The sequence below is a fragment of the Astyanax mexicanus genome, chromosome 2, assembly GCF_023375975.1.
Source record: "Astyanax mexicanus isolate ESR-SI-001 chromosome 2, AstMex3_surface, whole genome shotgun sequence".
Lineage (NCBI taxonomy): Eukaryota > Metazoa > Chordata > Actinopteri > Characiformes > Acestrorhamphidae > Astyanax > Astyanax mexicanus.
In genome coordinates this window covers 50,553,523-50,576,745 of record NC_064409.1, presented here as the reverse complement: position 1 = coordinate 50,576,745, position 23,223 = coordinate 50,553,523, and the positions used below count along the sequence as shown (strand labels likewise).

General features: G+C 36.7%; 1 protein-coding gene across 1 annotated transcript in view; it reads right to left on the bottom strand.

Annotated features, from left to right (window-relative positions):
• The window catches only part of LOC103033738 (neuronal acetylcholine receptor subunit alpha-7), a 41,341-nt gene that overhangs the window by 4,068 nt on the left and 14,050 nt on the right, over positions 1-23,223 (bottom strand). The window contains exons 4-9 of the mRNA XM_007231195.4: positions 21,075-21,184; positions 19,187-19,266; positions 12,912-13,079; positions 8,396-8,590; positions 3,367-3,453; positions 1,296-1,405 (exon numbers count right to left, since the gene is read on the bottom strand). Coding sequence (XP_007231257.2) covers positions 1,296-1,405; positions 3,367-3,453; positions 8,396-8,590; positions 12,912-13,079; positions 19,187-19,266; positions 21,075-21,184 — 750 coding nt within the window. The remainder of the gene's footprint in view (positions 1-1,295; positions 1,406-3,366; positions 3,454-8,395; positions 8,591-12,911; positions 13,080-19,186; positions 19,267-21,074; positions 21,185-23,223) is intronic.

The following is a 23,223-nucleotide window of genomic DNA, read 5'->3' as shown; positions in this document are numbered from 1 at the left end:
GGTTTAAGTTCATTTTTTTGCTTTAGCTAAGCTAACATAGTCTTTGCATCCGTTTGCCAATCAAAAGATCAGAAGCCTTTCTCTTTTTAAATTTCATTTACTCTATTTTTTCCAAAAAAACATCAGTGCACCTTATGTATGAATTTTACCGGTCCAAGGAGAAGTTAAGCTAAAGTACAGCTTTACAGTAGTTTCAGTGAAGTTTCTCCACGCTGAGGCTGGAGCAGTATTAGCATTATCCGCTAACTGTAGTGCTAGCGTGATTGCTATGCGCCTTGTAATCCAGTGCGCCTTATGTATGAAAATAGACCAAAAAATTTGACGTTCTTGTAATATGGTGCACCTTATAATTCGTAAAATACAGCAAATGTCACTTGAGTAGAACTAGTGAGGTACATTTTTGACTGCTGATGTAAATTCCTGGTTAGAAGTGCGCTGCTGATGTAAATGTATTACACTTTGTTTGTTTGTCTGCAGGAATATTAAACTGTTCAATAAATATTTTTTAATTGGTAGTTTTGCAGCTGTGTTTTCTTTGAAAAGCCAGACAAAACTACAAATCATTTTCAGTTTCATTTATTCAATGGAGAAAAAAGTAGCAGAAGAAATGAAAACCTGCATAAAACTGTGTTTGGTATTTGGTATTCGGCCTTTCTGTTCTTTCAATTTACTGTTAAAACAAATCAAAAGAATAGCAAACGTTTTTAGAATACCTCCAAACATGCACATTTAATGTTCATTTACACATTAAAACATAAAAAACTTCTAGACATCACACAGAAAACAGATCTGTGTCTCTAAATGCCCTCTTTAGATTCAAGACTTCTTCCTACTTTATTACATAATTTATACTATATACAGAAATCTCACTTTTACAAACTGATGAAATGAGCAATGCATGTGGGCTTGTTAAATAACTGTTTTTTTATGGCTTAGTTAACTGTGTGAAATCCATATAAACTTTAATCAACTATAATCAGGTAAAATGTATTACATATATTTATTAAAATGGATGGAAAATAGACAGTAATTGAACTGAATCTATACCTTGGATAAACACTAGTTTAAAGTCGATGTGACTGACTGTATAAAAAGGGTAATCTGAGACACTGAGCACAAAATGACCCTAACACCCAGAGCGTATTCTTATTCCAGTCACTGTCTCCCAGCGGACTGAGCTTATGGGCCACGCTCTCCACTGGAACACATGCTGTAACCTTCAAAAGTTAAATGGGGACGAAAAGGGGAGAGAGATAATAGAGAGAGAACAGAAGAGAAGATAAGAGAAGACTTACCCATTTTGGCATCTTGCCACCGTCTGGGTCATGGTGATGGTACTGTAGCACGAGCACTGTAGCAATGACTGAAAGCCCTACGATCACCATTGTGGTGGCAAAGTACTGAGCTAAAACACACAAACACATACACACAAATAAATTATTACATTTATATTAAATATAATTTTTAATCTGTGAAGAAAAGAGGAAAAAACAGGAAGTGGAAAGTTGGTTTCACAGACAAAAGATTGATTTTGTGGATTCTGATTTACTTTTTAAACTACACATTAATAACATTAATAAAACAAGAACCTAAGGACAGCATACAGTGCAGTCGCAACATTTTAAGAAACTGAACATTTTGTTTTACTTAAAAAGAACTGCTCTCAATGGTTCCTGCTTCATATTCTAACTTTCCAACATAGTACTAACTTATTTATACATGTTTTCTCTTTATTATAAAAACTGTGCTATGGCATATAAATATGATGGCATATAAACATTGTATTTTATGTGCTATTTCCTGTGACCCTGTCTTATATAGTACTCAAGCCTTGCTCTCAGAACTTTGGGATGTTGACTATGTATTTAAATTTGAGTATCATATACAAGATTTTAGATGTGAAAGGCTCAGAACCTCATGAACGGGACCTGTGAGGCATTCTCACACACTGACAAAAAGCTTTGCTGCTTTGATGGTAATATTATGTGAAAGTACAGGGCAGAGCTAATGCTAGTTATAGCAAGGTTAGAAGGTAATTCTAGTTCTCACTAATAGTGCTTTTCAACCAATGTGGAACAGGCACTGTTCTGGTTCGCAAACCTAATTGTTAACCATTCGCCGCGTTTCCACCATTAAAAGTAGGTTCCAGAACCAGAAACTTTTGTTTTTAGCGGAAAACGAAGAATAGTAGGTTCTTCAGTGTAAACCATGTTGACGATTCCACTAACACTGGTGGAAACATGGGCTGGTGGAAACTGAAAACCACCACAGAGCTTATAAGCCCTGAAAGGAACTGATTCAAGAACCTGAGTTAGTTTGGTGGAAAAGCACTATAAGAGACTGAGGGTGCTGTTACCATGCTGCCAAGTTGAGCACATGTGGTTTAAAAATGTTTTCTATCCCTACATTTTTACACACACAATAGTGGCACAGTATGCAACTACTTACCATTCCAATAATATTTACAACAAGAAGACTCAACCTAACATTACATCTTCTCATGGCAGCAGAAATATTTCTTAGCTTTGTGTAGGCAAACGAGTCAGTTCTTAAACACGCAGATTTCTTTTGCTTCTTTCAGGCCAGCTCATTTGGCCTCCAACTGTAATTAGGTGATACTCTAGATAGTATGCCAAAAACAAGGTCATATAATGCAAGTTTTACCATCACTGGCAGATATTATTTTATAGTTCTTACTATTTATAATTTTTACTATTTCCTTACACTATTTTGGCATGTTACTTTCATATAATTATAACTGAACATTTGGTTTATTATATTTGTATGTGTATTTTTTTTGTTTAATTTGCTTAAATGTTCTGCTCCCTTGAGAAGTCAAACATTTCATGGCTTATTCTGTCATTCTAATATGAATTGCTTTTATTTTTAAAGGGAAAATTAAAGACTTCTATATTTTACCAAACTACTGTTAACAAAATAAATGTACCTCTTTAAGGCATTGAAACTTGCACAAAACTGCAGCAACACTCAATAAATATCTTTCAGAAACTGGGAAGCAAATGGAGATTGAAATTTTAGTACTAATTAAGAATTGTAAAGTGTCCTAATTTGAATTGGAGAAAGGTAGAGGGCTTTCATCACATCTCACATACAGTTCCTTTCCTCTTTCACAGATTTACTGACTGCATCTATCTTTCAGAAAGTCAGTGAGGATGATCAATAGCAGTGAATCTGACAAATGAGGCCAGAGGCAAAGCTGCTTTTCACTAAAGAACCAGCGGTCCCCTCTCGACCTTATCAGCTTTCTCTCTCGCTTTTTTTTTTTTTTCACCCCTTAAACTGTCAAGTCAGCACCAGCCTGACAACACCTGATACCTGATCATTACAATGGTCAACTTGACTCACCGATCAGTGGCACTGAGTCTGATGTTGCTGGCATGATTTCAGCCACCAGGAGCATAAAGACAGTCAGAGACAGCAGCACAGTGATTCCTACAGGAGAAGATAAATGATAGGAAACAGTAAGTGAAAAGCAATCGGTCTCATTTGTCTCATTTGTACACACCAGCAGTGTGTACGTGAGTGTACATTTAATCTTATTAGAATTCAACACAATCAATCATTCACTCTCCTTTCAGCACTTCAAATCCATTTCCGCATCAGTCACACCTCACTGGTTTATTCTAAATATCTTCAACATTAGAGCTTCTGCAGTAACTGCAGTTCTACTAAAGGCAGAAGACTCGCTTCTGTACGGAGGAGTATTCTAGCTTCTGTTCTTTTACCACAGAGCATGAGTCACTGCCCACTGACCAAAAGTTCCTTAATGAACTCTGCAGATCGATAAACCTCTACAAATCTCAGTGATCAACACAGATGGAGTGATTTTAGCTCATTAGCAGGCACTTTGGAGCATGCCTGCTAGCTATTATGCATAACACAGACACACACACACACACACACTCCAAAATGAGAGTAATTATTATTGTTATTATCTTTTACCATTGTTAAGAGTAAGCATTGTTGTGCAGCAACAGCACTACCCAGGGCATCACTTTGCCATGCGCACACTGATTCAAGACACAAATATATGGAAGAACTAATAAACTGTATAATAATAATCTACTGCTTTTACTACTGATGTGGTGCAACCATCTTGAATTTAGAATTAAGGTTTGGTTAAGCTTGTCCAAGTTTCGAAATAGAAAGTCTGACTTACAGGCATGTTTTAGTTTAAATTTTATACTTGGAACTCCAACCATCCAAGCTTCATCAGGTTTAAATGGAATGCAATATAAAGCATGGGAAAGTGAGGTTGTTTGTGCATAATGCACCGCAAGCCAACTCACAACTCATAACGTTATGCCGCTCCTGGTGCAAAAATTCAAGCAGTTCAGTTTGGTTTGATGGCTTGTGATCATCCATCTTCCTCTTCATCATATTCCAGAGGTTTTCAATTTGGTAAAATCAAAGAAACTCATATTTTTCAAGTGATCTCATTTTTTTTCCAGAGCTACTAGTACTATTTATACATCCACTACATATAATACTCTTATTCTAGAAGAACGCATTTTATAGCATCTTTAAGAGCATAAACAGAAAACATGTTCAGTCTCCATTCAAGAATTAACTTTATTTTTCTAACTTCATAGCTTTACTATATGTTAAAAACATATTTAAGTTAAGCACACCACCATGCACAACGCCCTATGGTCATGCAATATTTTCAAATTTCAGATACTACAAGCCTGCTGCTCTAATGAAAGAGAATGTTCTTCTTCATCAGCTATTAAATCCTGTTTTCTACTCTCCCTCTCTCTCTAAGCAGACACACCGCTCTCTTTTGGGAAATGCTCCCTGGGTGCTGCTTTAGCAGATGAACCCTCTCTTCCCTCCCCTTTATCCTGCCACATCTGTCCCCATTAAATTCTCCATCAGTTCCATCACCTCAACACACTGCATTCATGCATAATGCAATCAAGCCATGGTGAAGCACTTAATCAAAGCATAAAACGTCAGGTTCCATGCTTAGGAAATGAGTATAAATCCACTCATGGACTGAAATACTTCAAAATTATTTCCTATATTTCACTAAAAACAAGTGCTTCTGGATAGGCTTGCGTGTAGGGGTGAGCACCAAATTAAACAGAATAATTTAGAGTCACGTCAGACACACAAATTATTACGCATAGGGGACAGGTGTTTTCATTTCATTTAAACATATTTTTAGCACATAAGAAGACAATAAAATAAACACATTTTTAAATAATGGTTATTATTTAAATAATGGTTCTACATTAGCATGGCTCTCATATTCAATCACATGAACCTGTGTTCTTTATTTTTCCCCAGCAAAAACAAACATCCATGGCTGGCAGGCTGGCCACACAAACAGGACAGATTAAGAGTAGGGCATAATCTATCTCATCATATCTACAAATATCATTCTGTAACATTTAATAGCTGGTACACATACAGTACAGTGGCGTTCTCTATTAGTCTAGCACCTTGGCTTTAATATCAATACTCAGATTGGCCAATGGCACAGCTAGATTCTCAGTGGACAGTGACGGATTAACACCCTACAGCATTAGCTTACTAAATAAAAAAATGTCAGATAATCACAACATAAAGAGTCCTGTTTGAGTGTTTGTGTGAATGTGTTTGTGGGCAAAAGGTGGATCATACTATTTGCACAAAAAATGGGGAAATGCAGTAATTTTGTTATTAAAATTTTGTTTAATGATATACTTTCTAAGATATTTTTTTTAGCTTATCAGAGACAAACAGCTGTTAAAAAAAAGCAAATACGCAAATTTTTTCTCTCATTTTAGGTGTGCTGGGACCAAATATAGGCATCCTAAAAGTCAACTAGCTAGGCCCATGCTCACAAGCATATCCCGCAGGTCATTACAATTGCAGTGCCAATATTACACTTTATAGCATGAACCCTGAGTGTATTATTTCTTAAGTACATGCCACAAAACTTCAGAAATCGAATGTTTTACCTATCTGGCACTCACTATCAGGCCTCACTCAAACACTGATAATTCCCATTGCCTTGCCTCAAGTATGCTGGAAATGGAGATATGTAGGTTCTGGAGGTGCTGAGCAATAGTTGCTGCTTTTCCTTCACATTGTGAGGCTCCAGCTCATCCCAAATCACCATCTCAGTTGGGTTTAGATCAGAGGATTGTGGAGGCCAAATATATTTTTGTTTACTACGTAATTCCATACATGTCCCTAAATAGGTTCCATGTATTTATTATTAATCTACAATAAAAAAAAAACACTGAATGAGAAGGTGTCCACACTTTTGACTGGGACTGTTTATTATAGACACATTATAGAGAACTACCAGAATTTCTACACCTATTGGACACTGCTATATAATGTAAACCGGTATTAGTTGTGCATATCGTTAAGTGCTGGACAAAAACAACGATGAAATGGCTATCACCCTGTACTGACTACGGTAATATGGCTCTTTCTGTAGCTGTCTGGACCTGGATCAGGATGACAGGACACAGACAGTCCCCAGAGCATTGCAGAGTAAAGCAGGCTGGGCTGAGTGTGACCTGCTCAGGGGATGCAGGTCTGCTGAGGTGAGGCGACACACACAGCCTGTAAATTGAGGTGAGCATGAAACCAGCATAAGTCATGGAGGCAATTCGCACATATACTCTACACAAAGAGCTGAAACCACACATAATGTGTTTGTGCAATGGACTGTAGATTCAGGTTGCACGCATACACACACTCACACAAAAGCAAATATGCAAATAAACATATTGCTACTCAGAAACCACACAAAATGGCATTTATTGAGGTTTATCCCTGCAGCTTTTGTTGTAAAGCAAATTTTAAAATGTCAAATTGGGATTGTAGCAACACCCATTTAAAAGAGCTTTCCAGCCCAGTAGTCCTTAATTTCCCTCATTACACACTCACACACGCCGGTCTCTCTGTTGCAACATGAAAGGCTTGTTTGCGTCAGTCTTAGAGTGGCTCATGCAGCTTTGAGACACCAATAAAGGACACACTTAGACATGCATTTCTGGACAAGCTGAGAGTCTAAAAGTAAAATGAACATGTAGACTGCTGCAGTAGAGTAATATTATAGGATTTTACACAAAAAGACTGCCTAAAGACTTCACTAAAGGTATAAAGTGCAGTTAGAAACAGAGCAACAGCAGAGATGCTATTATGCTTATTAATCATCGGTGGAACATTATAAGACCTAATGCTGCTTTAAAGGTGTTGGATGTCTCCATTTTCCTTATTTTGATGCTGCTCCTATTGCTAACATAGTAGCCTATGTCATTTGAATCTTTTTTTTTGTGTAACTTTTCTGTATTAGATAAAAGCACAAAAATTTGGAACAGCACATAACGTTTGTCAAACCTTTGAGGTTGGTATAATAAAATCAGAGCCCAAAAAAAAAAACCTTCACAAGCTACACATACGGAAACATGAAAATATTAAAGGATTTTACACAAAAAAGACTGTCCACTTCACTGAAGTTAAAGTGCAGTTAGGAGCAGAGGAACAGCAGAGATGATATTATGCTTATTAATCATCAGTAGATGCTGCTTTAAAGTTGAGAAAGCCAACATTCTAAACATTAAAATAGCATCTAGCAACTAATTCTTTATCATTTCTATGTAAAGATGTAATGGAATAAAAGCATCCTGCACAGAAATGAAAGTCACACACTCTGTAAATATGATTTTGTAAAAATCAGACTGGTTTGATGCTGCTCCTAATCACAGCAGCCTACGTCATTTAAAGTTTTTTTGTGTAACTGTTCTGTATTGGATGAAAGCACAAACTTTTGTAGCTGCGCATAACTTTTGCAAAACCTTTGAGGTTGGTATTATAAAACCTACATGTACGGAAACCTACCTTATGTCTGCCAGAAACTCTCTGACTGCTGTCTAATATAAGCTTACCTTATTTGCTCTAGTGAAAAGATGGCTATTTGTACAAAAAGGTGTCAAGGTGGGTTCAAGTATTGTAAGCCAAATGTTCTCAGTTCAGTCTCCAGAGATTCTCCTCAGTCCACATTTCAGTTCTATTTCAGTTCCATCACTGAACACACCTGAGCCAGGTATTGAAAGGTTGAGGAAAGCAGAGTGTCTGGCTCAGATGTGTTATGGAAGATAACAAAATGTGGGCTGGCTGGAGGCCCCCGAGGACAGGAGTGAGAAATGCTGATATTAAACACAGTTTCCTGTAAAACATGAGCACAGTCTATAATAGTTTATTCCTTTATTATATAGCACTTTACTTCAGTGTTGGGACGCACATTAGAAATGTGGATAAAGCCTTATATATAAGCATAGAGCAGCTAAACCCTGTTTAGTTAGAAATAAAGAGAGAATGAGAAAAGAGAGAATGAGAGAGAGAGTTTGTGTGTGTGTGTGTGTTTTACCCAGTGAAATCTTTTCCCCTGAGTCAGCGGGCAGCAGGAACACTAAGAGTGCGAGGGTGGAGATGAGCACACAGGGGATGAGGAGGTTCAGTCCGTAGTACAGGGTTCTCCTTCTCATCACCACTGTGAAGGTAACATCAGGATACGGCTCCTTACAGCAGTCATAAAACTTCTCATTCCGTCGACCAGGAACCTCTACACAAACAAAAACACACAAATTATATTATACACAATAAATTATATATATATATATATATTTTTTTTTTTGTTTGAGAAGTAGTAAATGCAGTTCATGTATCTATTCAATCTTTTCAGCGAGTACTACTAAAGTGTTATTCTGTACTGGATATAAAAACATAAAAAAAACATACACCCTATTTTTTTTACACTATAAGATGCAAATAAAATACTTAAATTTTCCCAAAAATCACCAGTGCGTCTTATGTATGATTTTTAGCAGTTTCTCTGCGATGAGCCATTTTTTGATTTGACATTCAATGATTCACACTGCTTTTACACTGAATTTTGATTTTACTGAATGAGTTTTAAACTGTGTTTTTGTATTTTTTTATATGTATGCAAGGGTAGGTCACCCCTGAACTGAATGTAACACCTGATCTTCATTACCTCACTTGATCTCTGTACACCTGGGTCTTAATCATTATAACGGTTTACACACTTTTAGCATCTCTCTTTAAATCATTTATTTTACTCAGTATGTTACATTCTACTGTAAAATACTGTGTTACTTGTTAAAAAAGTCTGTCTGTATTATTATGTCATACTTTAGGAACCTCATATTGTAGAATGCTACAGAATTTTATAGGGTTTACATGCTTCTTTTTAACTGTTCTTACACAATAATGTGTTTTGTTTTCTGCAATAACTGAATTGGTACCATACTGCTTGACTTAAAAAAATAAAAAGTCAACTAATGGTCTCTTACAAATGATTAAATTTTAAGGGAGTAGCCCTAGTAACGTGTTTGCTGCTCTGTGATTAGCCCTTGCACCTTGCAAGTTTTTTTTTTATTTGACATCTAATAATTCATATTGCTTTTACACGAATCTTGATTTATTGAATAAGTTTCAAACTCTGTGTTTATTCGTTATTTTTTATATGTATGCAAGGGCAGGTCACCCCTGAACTGAATGTAACACCTGATCTCCATTACCTTACTTGATCTCAGTAACACCTGGGTCTCATTATTTCAATGGTTTACACACTTTTAGCTTTTCTCTTTGTTTCTCTTTAAAGCATTTATTCAATAATAACACTGTGTGTTACCTGTTAAACAAGATTATCTTTTATATTGTTATATTATACTTTAGGAACCTCCTATTGTAGAATGCTACAGAAATTTATAGGGTTCACATGCATCTTCTTAACTATCCTTACATAACAATGTATTTTGTTTTCTGCAATAACTGAATTGGTACTATACTGCTTGACTTAAAAAAAAAAAGTCAACTTTTTCCATTTGACATCCAATAATCCATATTGTTTTACACATTTTTTTATTTATTGAACGAGATTTAAACTGTGTTTTTTTATATCTATGTTAGGGCAGGTCACCCCTAAACTGATTGTTACACCTGATCTCTATTACATCACTTGATCTCAGTAACACCTGATCTCAGGCATCATTCTGGTGGTTTACAGATTTTTAGCTTGTCTCTTTATCTCTCTTTAAAGCATTTATTTAATAATAGCACTGTACTGCAAAATACTGTGTGTTAACTGTTAAATAAGATTGTCTGTTTGTATAGTTAAAGCATACTCATATTGTAAGATCCGACAGACTGCTATTGTTCTTACACAATAAAGTGTGTAAAGTATTATAGAGCAGGTCACCCTTAAACTGAATCTCAGTAACACCTGATCTCTATTACATCACTTAATCTCAGTAACACCTGGTTTCAGTCATTATTCTGATGGTTTACAGATTTTTATCTTGTCTCTTTATCTCTCTTTGAACCATATATTTAATAATAACACTGCACTGTAAAATACTACTTTACTGATACTTGTTTAGTAAAGTTTTCTCTTTGTATTATTATATCATACTTTAATAACCTCATATTGTAGAATGCTACAGAAGGCTGCTGTTCTCACACAATAAAGTGTTTTGTGTTCTGAAATAACTGAATTGGTACTATTCTGGTTCTAAGCTTAGGTCCACTTCATTACAATACCACTCAAAAATGAAAAATAATATCCAGAAAACCTATAGAGAAATGACTTGCACACTCAGCAAAATTAATCAAACAATACAGCCAACCTTCACAAGCTAATATAAGAGAAATCATTCAATTTCCTCAGGTGCATGCCTGTATCATCATATGAATTTCAATTATGTGGGTGTTCTATGGCCCATTGGCTACGGGCATGTGCTCGGTCCTCTGTGCTCACATCCTACCTGATTTCACTCAGCAAATAGGGGTGCTTAATCTCTCTGCTGACCACCAGGGACAACACTCCTCATTACTCTACCATCAGCTTATTTACAGCCAAGTCATGATCGTGGATATTACCACACAAAAACACTGAACCAAGGCTAGAAGGAAGGGAATTTATCAAGCATGAGAGACACTTAATCTCTTAAGGGAATATGTGACAAGATCTGACTCCTCATTCCTTAACTTCTACATCAGTGAGGCTATTGCGTATACTCAGTAACTTCTGGTAATTTTTGTCATTAAGTCTTCACATAACATCAGAAACATGGAAATAAAAAGGTTCATTATGTGCTCAGTCATGATCAGCAGCAAGAAGGCTGTAGTTAGTTTGTGCAGCAGTTAGAAATCAGCAGGAACTGGACTGCGAAAAGCTGTGTTGGCTACTCATTCTCATACTCATTTGTGTTGATGTGCGTCCATGAGAGAAAAGTGAGTCTATAACGTCACCTGAGTTAGCAGCCCTTATTTAATGTCTCTATAACCTTTAGTAGAGTTTAGTACTGTGTTTATCTACTTGTTAGCTGCAAATGTAAGCACCCTGTGTGTTGTTAGCCACATTAGCAACTACCTGAAGCCTTATATAATGCTAGCAGCCAGCTACTGTCTTAGCATTGGGTGCTCTGATTGTGAGGGTTGATATTGTTGGTTTACCTAGATCGGCCCATTTGCGGCCCGTTTCCTTTTTTGAAGTGGCCCGTGAGGTATTTTAGAAATATAATTTAAGATTGGTCGGCAGGTTTTTATAATGTGAGATTCAAAGTGTAAACGCTAGGTGTCAGAAAAAGGGCCAAAGAGGCTAAAAGCGGCGAGAATGCGCAGTTGCAGCGTGGGAAACAGACCAAAGAGTCTATATGCGTCGAGAATGCACAGTTGTAGTGCGGATAAAGGACCAAAGAGTTTTTTATGCGGTGAAAATGCGCCGTTGTGGTGCGGATAACAGACCAAAGAGTCTATTTGCGGCGAGAAATCCTCCTGAAATCCTTTTATTTTGGTAAGTAAAGCACTTCCGTTTATTTACAGTCAGCTTAGATTCCCAGTGTTTTCTTAGACGTATCTGTAATTAAGGGAATCTGTACCAAGTTAGCCTGGATCTATTTGGCATCAATTGAGCCAAATTCAATTCTGGACAAGTTTTAATTACCAAAAAACTGTATTCATAGTTAATTCCTGCATAATCTCTCTCTGCCAATAACAACACTTAATTACTTTCTCAAATGACAGAAATCCACAGAGATGGTTTCCATGTCTAATGGCCACTGCTATCTCCGAATGACATTCTGCCTGTTTACCTCAAACAATAAACAAAAATCTGTGGCTAATCAAGAATTCAGAGGAGAGAAATGTCAACCCAGTGTCAGGGGATACTGCATAATTACGTTTTATAGAAATAGTTGATTGGAGGTTCTGTCCTTTAACACAGCCAGACAGGGCGAACACAATCTGCAGACTGACCGCTTGAGAAATGAAGAGTCAGTTTTTCCTCTTCTTCTCTCCTGCTTAACATATCAACATTCTTAAGGTATATTATACTACAGTATATGTTGAGATTTCTAAAGTGCTGTCAGTACTGTGTAAAGAAGTGCAGAACAACCACTACAATTGTTTTTTACCATTTGTCTAAACAGGGAGTGTGCATTTGTAATGTATATATATTAAATAACCATAGAATAATTATTATTAATAATTCAAAATAACGTAAGTGCTATAAAAAAATTAAGACTTTTCAATATTTTTTCTGACATACAGCTACAGATATCTCATGAGAAAAATGCAAACATGTTTGATTATTTTTCTCATTCATTGCTTCTATTGTTAAATTCCAGCACCAGCACAATTTAATGAGGGATTGATTAGCTGAACAAATCACTTTGTACGACCTACCAACACTCGGCTGTCTGAAGGTGAAGCCTGAAAGTTGAAGCTAAGACACTAATGGATGAAGTAGCAGAATTAACTTATTATATTATTGTTTATATCCAGATCTTTCAGCCCAAATGAGCAGACCAGCTGATGACAAAACGAATAAAACAGCGTAAACTCTGTACCAGTATACATACCCACTAGGTCCCACTCCCCATTGGCAATGTATCCTGTGATATCTGCATCCATCATCTGCAAATCCAGAGACCAGCCACCATACGTCCACGAGCCAAACTTCAGATCACACCGCTGCACATCGAAGGGAAACCAGCGAACATCTATGTAGCAGGTGCTTTTGAAGATTCCTGGAGAAGATATATGGGGTACAGTCACTTTACCTTGGCAGTATTATCAAATGTATTAGACATTCACACCCCTGTTCTCCACACAAGATACATAAAAAATAAGATTACAGTAATATTAATTTTTAAAAGAGAGAAAAAAAAAACAAGATAGATTCTTGCTCTTGTTCTGTGAAGGTTAGGCAGGGCCTGGACATGCTGGACATTACTTCTAGAAGCCCATCACTCTGGCTGTAATGAGGACCTTCACCTTGAAGCTCCCCAGACTGCAATAAACAGTCACATCCTCACATACTCCTGGACATCCACCTCGATTACCATGTTACCATTAATAAGCTCCCTGACTGCCAAACGCCATTTGAACCCCTAACCTGATCATCGACATTCTCTAAACTAGACTCTAAATCATTAAGTGTGAGTTTGAAACATTCAGCGCTAACCAAGATCTTGGCAAGTTTTGTCTATTTAATCTAAAAGCCCAGTATCCAGAGTAAAACATGGATTATGTTTAAAAATCTTTGCTTCTTTTTGCTTTTATTTTCCTGTTGCTGTGGGCTTGAACCAGCAATTCTAGAAGCTGTATTGAGACAATGTTGTATTGGTTATTTATACCTTGGATTAACAGTGTTTTTTAGTGTCAGGATCAAGTTTGGATACAGGATCCACTGTGATTAGATTTTACAATTGGATTACCCAACTCAAATTCAGTGATGTGGAGAATATAGATCATAATAAAATCACAGAGTTCATACAACAGTCATAAAAAACTTTTTTCAGATATTCAGACAAAAATGCAGAAAATTCGATTGAAATTCATTCTATGTTAACAAAAACAGGATGTTTTTAGCACATGAGCTTAAAACACATGTGCCAACATGATTCTGTCTTCGTGCATCTCCAGTACTGTGTATTACTTGGAAATAATATTAGACAGAGTATCTTTGGGTACGCCAATAGCTCTGGGCAAAATGTAAACAAGGTAAATAAACAGACATAATAAAACACTCAAAAAAATATTTTTTACATAGGCATAAGCAGAAATGTGTCAACTTTGTGCGGACAAAGACTTGCAAAAGAATTCCGCATATTTCACATTATATAATGCACTTGTAGTAACAGATGAAAAACCATAGTTACAGTAGCTTTTTGGAATCTAAACAAAAACAATTCAAAACCTGACGTGATTTTTACATGGGTAAAATTGGATCATATCTGTCATGCTGGGCCAAGAGAATCGTGTCAAAGTATATCAGTATCTGATCCGAATATTAAGCATATTGTTGCTGTTGGACAAACATCTTTAAAACAGCAACTTAACAAACAGGCAAAGGAAAAAAGTGTGGATCCTTTCTATTGGTCCAATCATCATGAAATTTAGACCCAATATAAAAAAACAATTAATGATACACATTATGTAAAAAAAAAATTTAGGACAACGACATATGTTGATCCAAGGTTTAAACAAGCTCTATATGTTTGTAAGTTTTATTAGGCAAGTAAGGATTGAATGATGAGAAAGATGAGACAGAGATATACGCTAAAAAAAGTAAAAAAAACAAAAACAAACAAAGAACAAAGAAAGAGAGAGAGAGAGAGAGAGAAAGGGAGAGCTAGGTCACGTTGGAGGAGGGTGGATGGGGTGAACGTGCTCTTTAATTTAAACTGAGCGTGTCCCTCAGAAGACAAATGTCCACGAATCCAATTTGTTCCCAATCACTGAGCAGCTGCAGAACGTTCCAGGCCTTTCCCCATCCGCCCAGCCATTCCTGCTCTCCTGCATTATTTTTCCCAAAGCAATAAGGGCTTCCAGACCCTTCTCAACGACCCCCTGGGTATTCAGTGTCTACCACAAACATTTGCGCACTTATTTGCCCGTAACCCATCATGCACTTTCCCTCATGGAAGCTTTTCTATATTTCGACTGTCAGGGAGTAATGATGGCGTTTGTGCAAACATCGATATCTGTCAGCAATGGGCCCTTTTTTTCTTGGCAGCATGGTCAGCAAAAAAAGCTGAGAGATGGGGGTTTTGTGGTAGGTGTGTGTGTGTGTATATGTGTGTGTGTGTGTCTGTGAGTGTGTATTTGAGAGTGGGCAGGTGGGCTGAAAGGTGACAACTGACATCCTCTAGGGCAATGTAGAGATAAGCAGCCTGGAAGGCACTGTAGTCACATTCCTGGCAAAAGAGCTGAGCCGGAGGGCTTAGCTGACTTCAGGAAGAAACACAACACTTAACTCCCCTGAATCATAATCAGTTGTGAAGGGTGTCTTGACATGTATTCAATAGACTTCAGTAGGGTGTCAGATTCATGTTGCGCAGAACCACAGCAATGTCCAATTTAATGTTTCACTGCTCTAACTGAGCTTACAGTGTGAAGGACTTGACAGATACCTGATGGCTAGAAGCAAAAAGGTTGAAACAGTGAAAACATTTCACTTTTCTTTGACCTCAAGTTCAACACGCCTGTGTAGGGACAACATGTGTGCACTGATCCAAGGTCAGCACTTGTGAGCTGAACACTGACATTACAACTGTGTTCAATTAAAAGCTTTTTGTCCTGGACTGACCATAACTCTGAGATCCTAATGACATTCTTAAAGGTCATAAACTGGTGATTCATAATAGAGAGTGGTGTTCACACTACAGGCCCAGTAAATAATATGGGTCATACTTGGCAGTGTTATTGTTTATATTATAGGAAACTTAGAAACATATCAAATGAACAAAGCAAAGACAGATCATTCACGTTTTCTCCCTCCCCAATTTATTCATTAGCATTTGCCAAGTCAAATTGCTTCAAGTCTAATAAACATGAACATGCTTGGAGGAGAAAACTAACTGCTAGGGGTTTGTTTCCATTAGGGTTTGGATCATGTGGATCTGTTCATTTAATTTGAACAGACAGCTGTGCAAGTTACAGTTTGATCCTAACAGTGCTGTTTTAGTACCCCCTGAGGTTCTAAATGTACAGTCTGTAGTGTGTGTACTAATTAATGAATCAGTAAAATGCAAACTTTAGAATGTTTAATGTCTTTCCACTTACAAGTACAAAAATACCCCAAGAATGCAGACATATTATCCTCATCCATTCCTCTATGATTTTATGAGTTACAATAATATGTAAAAGCCAGGATTTCAGTGAAATACTTGTTTGCTTGTCGTTGTTTCAATTTGTAAGATGAAAACAGTGAGAGATAAAGAATAAAGAGAGATACGAAGTTTATTACTCACTTATTTTGCACACAGCAGTGAGACAAAGAGAAAGAGAAGGAGAAGCAGAGGAGGTGGGGGTGATGGACAAACACGTCTACAGTTAGAATACCACTAGAATACCCAAAACACTGTGTGTTTAACACTGTTGCATTCTTTGTGCAACTGTTTGCTGACCCCCACATTATGGTCAGTTTGGTACACTCTGGCTATCTGCAGTCAGGGTTGCCAGGTTCAGCAAAAAAACCCATCTGTCAAAAGCTTAAACTAGCCCAAAACCTAGGGTTGCCACAGGCGTTCACAGTTCCTTTTTTATTTTAAACTATTTGCAATGAAAGCTTTTTGGTGGGCATGATAAATTACGTAGGCAATTCAAGAGCCCTTTACAAAGAGACATATTAATATTATAAGAAATAAATACACATAAAATAAACAAATAGTATATTAAAAATGCAAATTACATTTGCAAAAGGCAAATTATATGAATAAAAAAAAATACTAGATTTCACTTACAGGTTTCCCAAAGCAGGATGTGAAACCTGCATCCTGAGGGTGCCTTCCTTTCAAAACATGATCAAATTCAAAGTAATATGTACATTCTGTTAATATTTAAATCTCAACTGAAGACATATTTAAGTAAGATTACCTAAAAATAACATTTCGTATGTGTAAATGTCTCCTATAATTGTAATTTTATATAGACTATCAGAATGTTTTGCAAAATCTGTCTAGGGCTCTAAATGTTGAACTGTCAAAATGCAGTTCAACATGCATTGGATCAGAATACTTAAAAGGAAGCACAAATAGAGAGAATGATAAAAATAATCGTGACTAAATCCATATCAACTACTAAACTACTTAATTTCACCATAGAATTATATTATATGCTATAAACAGATATAAAAAACAACTGGATTTTTAATGACTATGAGTGTTGACTGAGCTTTAATTTAAAGGTATGCGTGTCTATATTGAAAAGATAGAAACATAGATTCTCCATGTTAGAGTGTGTGTAAATAGCTTGGCTAGCAGTGTGTTGTACTATTTTACCAGTAGCTTAAAGCATAAAAGAAAAGACAAAAGTCCAGAGTTTTAGTTCTGCTGTTTCAGCCTCAACACAAGGACAAAAACAATGCATCATTAAACGGGGCATTTTCAGTCTAAATAAATCAACATCATAGTCAAATACAGCATACAAAACTGGTATACACAAAGTAAAAAAAGCATTGGTAAACTTATCAGTGTTAAAAACCTAAACCAAATAGACCAGAACGTAGTATAGACCAAAACAGGGGATAACATCCAATACATTGAATTAGGAAGACCTCAGTCAATTACTCAACAGATTAAAGTGACAAGAAAATTCTAATTGCAATTAAGCCAAAGGTTGCTTCTTTAGTTTGCGATGTTAATGCAGCTCACACACAATTAATGTTTCTATTAACCAATAAGTATCAGCTTAGCATTTTGCATGCTGCATCTATAGTAGAACAAGCATACATTGTTGATGCAAAATATTTTATAATATATTTAAAGTGCCTGTTATTTGATGTATTTCCTTTTTGACATGAATTAATGTAAGCATAGTGGCTGTGTAACTACTGTGTATTTCACTTGCATATAAATGAAAATCAGCTCACTTTTACTGTGTTTGTCTCTACTGATTAAAGTAAATTCGTAACACTGATCATAATATTATGCAAAAAGATCAGATTGTGTGTTTTAGACAACTCTCGGGACTCAACTAACAGACACTTCAGAAGCTTTTACAGACAGACACTTGTGGAGTCTGTACCAGTTTGAGTGCAATATGTCATTAAACTCATAAACAAACAAGATTTTGAATTTCTTTTTTTTTACTTCATTCTGCAATACTGCTAATATAACGTGTAAAGAAAAATATAAAAACACAGTTTGGATCTTCCTATGTAAGAGCAACTGTTCTAATTACTTATTGGGTACAATTGCCTTATTTCCCCAGTGCAAAAAAGACAATATATGTACAATAATTAATTTCTCTAACTTGTCTTAAAAACTTATGCCTGAACACTTCACAGTGCATATATGGAGGCTAAGCTGAAAAAGCCTGCTGCCAATTCAGAGTTTTTGTCATGTCACAAGAACACTAGAAGAAATTCCTTTTACATGTACCCACGGATTCAGCCTACCACAGTGTAGCCTCGTTCTTTCCTTTTGCAGTTCTGAGAGCTTTTAGAACAGCAGATTTTAGAAGATTGGCTGCTTTAACACACTCACTGGCACTCTGAAAAGGCTCGTTACTGAGCTGATTAGTTAAATCAGATGTGTGGGGAGAGGGGAAAGCCATAAATTTGCAGGGCAGCCAAGCAGTCCAGGGACAATACAGTACAATACATGGCAGCCAATCAGAACAAAGGTAATTTATCCTATAGAAGTAACAGTGCAGTAACAGAGACAGCATTTGAAATTTTAAGTGATAAAGAAGGAGTCAGAACATGGGTGTGAAATAAAACATTTTTAACATTTTTTGTAAACATAAAGCCCTGCAATATATAAAATGCATTAAAACATTTTGGACATGGGCCCTTTAAGATGCTAAACATGACTGATGGACTAAAGACATAAAAGTGACTGCATTAAAGCCTGGCAGAGCCTCATTAAGAAAAGTACTGAACATCTGGTTATATTTATGGCAATCCAGGCAGTGACTGAATACAAAGTATTATGTTATTTCCACATAACAATTACAAAAACTCTTGCAATTTGAATTAAGACATCAATTTGTCACCATGCAATTAACCCACAGAACGTGTCAGCTTATATTCTTCATAAATTCTCATAGAAAATAAAGTACAACACAGGTTAAAGCCATATGGACACATTTGGAAGGACAAAGTAACTGAAGATCCTCTATAGCGTACCTGGTGGTAGATACTGGCAGTAGCCTGAGGAGTTGACCAGCACGTTGGTATGGAAAGTAGCATCAAACCTCTCATCAGCACTGTGGTAAAATATGTCAGATGTTGGTCAGTGCTAGTTACACATACACACACACACACACACATAGCCATTGATGCTATGAAGACAGAGTAGGAGCTAGCTCCATCTATGTTCCTCAGAGCAGAGGAAAAAAAAGAGCAGCATCAGCTACTACCACACAAATAAAACGCATACGCACACACACACACACACACGCAGGCAGGCAAGGTCAACTTCAAAGAAAGGGCAACATATCACAAGAGAAGCATGCTGACACCTCAAATACCCCTCTGTACTCATCAGTCATCTTCCCTCCATATAACTTGACATATTTTCATATTTCTGACAGATATAAAAAATAAAATGGAAAAAATGGAAAGGACGTTTTTACATAGTCAACATAATCATCTGTCTCAGCCCACACTAGTCTTGTTCATGCCTTTCCCAAGAGCACAGACAGATGGGGCAGGGCAGAGCAGGTCAATGGGAAACACTGTGTAGAAGTGTAAGGATGTTAAAACAGTCATAAACTGAAGTACTATTAAGAGAGCAGCAGTCTAATTAGATGGTCCTGCCTCCAGACCCAAAACCTTACCATAAACCACTTCAATCAATATCTTTGGCATGCCTGTGCATCCGAACTATTATTAGGTATTCCCTTAAAATTGACATTGATCGACAGGGATACAATAAAGATTTATGCTTTCTCCAATTTCAATTTCAGTTCCAATTTCATAGTCATTTCTTGCTGCATCCATTGGATGATAGTAAACATAAACGGCTGTAATATAAATGAACCGGTTCTTTAAAAATGGATCATTCCAATTCTATGATCTATGATTCTATGTATTAAAATGAACATAATAAAGGCAGACTGCATTTTCATCGCATTTTCAACAAGACAAGGTAAAACTACATGCTGCACACATTAGAGGACAAAGGCTACGTTCACATTACCAGGCTGAAGTGACTGAAATCAGATTTTTTGCTTAATGTGGATCAAATCTGATTTTTTCATGGCAGTGTGAACATGCCAAAACTTTTTTTTTTTTATTAGATCTGAGCCACTATGTGGTCTAAACCAGATATGTATCTGATCCATGGATATGCAACATGAATGTGAACGGTCAAATCGGAATTCATGTGTCGTTTGCGCTACGTGTTTCTCTCTAGTACCCACACATCTCTTGGTGCAGCTGTGCAGCTATAGCTGCAAAAACAGCAAAAGCAAACCGCCTGACCTTTTTTCAACTCCTTGACCTGAACATGTACTTCAGTACTTTACTCGAGCAAAAGTTGCTCCACATATGAGCTGCTAACGCATTCATTTACCTTTATAAAGCTACGAGTCATCTGTCAAATATGACGCTTTTTGTTGTTGGTGAAGAAGGTGACGTTTATACACGTATCAGTGTGCACATGTGAGGCGTTTCAGGGACAGATTTGTTCACAATACACACAGATACAGCTTACTTACATTTGTGAAAGTGAACCATCAAGATAGCCAAATCCGAATGAATGAAAAATCAGATTTGAGCAACGTAGCTTGTAGTGTGAACATCAAAATCAGCCAAAATCCTGACCTGTCCTCAAGAGCGAATGTGAAAAATAAAAAAATATATATGAAACAATGACCATGTTGAAATGAAGTTGACCAGACAAAACATAAAATATATACAGATTGTCTGCAATCAAATAAAGTCAAAGAAAAATAAAAGAAACCCTGCATTCTTCATCTGCATTTTTGCAGACATCTGTTTTTAACTATATTTTTTATATTTATATTATGGCCTAAATAAGTCAATGCTGGTATTGGAGTCACTATTGTACCTGTTGTAGAGCAGAATATCTGGCCTCCAGATTTGATTATCAGGAAATCGCACATTGGCCACACCAGGATAGTCTGTTACATTCCACTGCAGGTAATAATCCACCCAGTACTGCAGAGAAAAACAGAGAGGAGTTAAAATGTAGATTATAGAAAGCGGTCAATACTTCCACGGTGTCTGTATCAAAAACTGAAGATGTTGCTGATACCAAGTACCATGAACCAAGTGTTTAATGCAGGGGTGCTCAATCCTGGTTCCTGGAGATATACCACCCAGGAGATTTCAGATCTAATACACCTGAGTCTAGAGTGTTCACTTGTCCCTGAAGGCCTTAATTATCTGGATTGGGTTTGTGAGATTGGGGGGTAGGGGGAGTTAACTCTACAGGAATGAGAACACCTGATATATAGAGTACCATTTGTTTCATTTCCACAGACATTCAGATTTATTTCTGTGATGAATCATTTTATAATGAGCGGTAGGGCTGGTCTTGGGGAGATTCTGTTCATCAGCTATTAAGAGTGAGTTCAGGCAAAGTGGAACAAATCGGCTTTGTTCTGCTGCTCTCTTTCAGTGAGCTAAATAAAACCATCATGGATAATTAAGGGTGTGTGTCATTCAGATTTTCCACCCACTAGTCTGGAATCACTGTTTTGCCCTGAATCATCAAGTCACGTCAATCACTGTTGCACTTTCATAGGAACAATCACACATTCATCCATGCAGTTATCTAATCAACCATTTGTGTGGGATCAATACATGAAATCATCGATAAGAATATTGATATGTTCAAGTAATGCAATATTTTGTTTTGCAATCCTGTATCGACAAAAAAAAGTTTAAATTAAGTTTCAAATACATCAATACAAAATTTTTCCTTACCAATACCAATCCCAGATTTTTAAGTATCTGCAGATACAGAGTACTGATATTGATAAAAATGAGATTAAAAAAAAGGGCGCCAGGACAAACAAATTACACACAGTAATATTTCATTGGACTGTCTTTAGCTTTGATTGCAGCACGCATTCAATCTGTCATTGTTCCAATAAGCTTCAGTGTTGCATTAATTTTTCACCAAGCTCTTGCAGCATTGATGATGGTAGAATCTGACCACTACACAAAGTCTTCTCCATCACATCCCAAAGATTCTGAATAAGGTTAAGATCTGGACTCTGTGGTGAATAGTCCATGTGTGAAAATGATGATCTCATGCTCCCTTAATCACTCTTTCACAATTCCAACCCCATCTGTCATCTTGGAATATGGCCGTGTCTTCAGGGAAGAAAAAATCCATTAATGGAATAACCTGGTCTATATTCAGTATATTCAGGTAGTCAGCTGACCTCATTCTTTCAGCACATACTGTTGCTGAACCTAGACCCGCAGACCAACTGCAGCAACCCTAGATTATTTGCTTAGTAAAATGCAGGTGGCGACTTTTTCTTTTTTGGCCAGACAGTGTATCATAAGCTTGAAAGAAAAGCATTAACTAGTTAAGTAGCTGCATATTTGAAAAGATGAGCTTGAGAAATATCTTTAACAAATAAACTGTATTAGCTGACCATCATTCAAAGACAGCAATATTCTTTTGTAGCAACACATTTTATCTTTAATTAATGAAGATATTTTAGATATTTTTAAATAGTACAGCTGATACCACACACACAAACACACACAAAAATACAGTTCCAGAAATTTGTAAAAAACGACTTGTCTTGGTATCTCCGACACAGTGGTGTCGGAACTAAGTAACTGTGCTAAACTGTTTGGCAGTCAAGGGTTAACTCCTCAACCAGCCCTAAAACAGAGCAGCCCCTGCTGATCTGCAGTTAATGTGGCCAGTGCATCATGGTCCGCTGCGTAAGCACAAAATCTAAATGTTTGTTACATTTTCGTTACATTGAGCATTTTCAGTCAACAATTTCCTCAACAGTTTTTCAATTAAATTATAATAAAACCCATTTAATTAGGCTATAAATGCAGAAAAAAAAAAACGCTGAATAAAGAGTGACACAGTTACCCCCACATTCTTGGGCAGGTTTCCATAGAAGCACATTAGCAGAAGCTCTAAAGGATCTGATTAGAGCTAGCTCCAAGTGGTGGACAGTGTGACCTCAGGGATGACATCAGACCACCCTCATAAATTA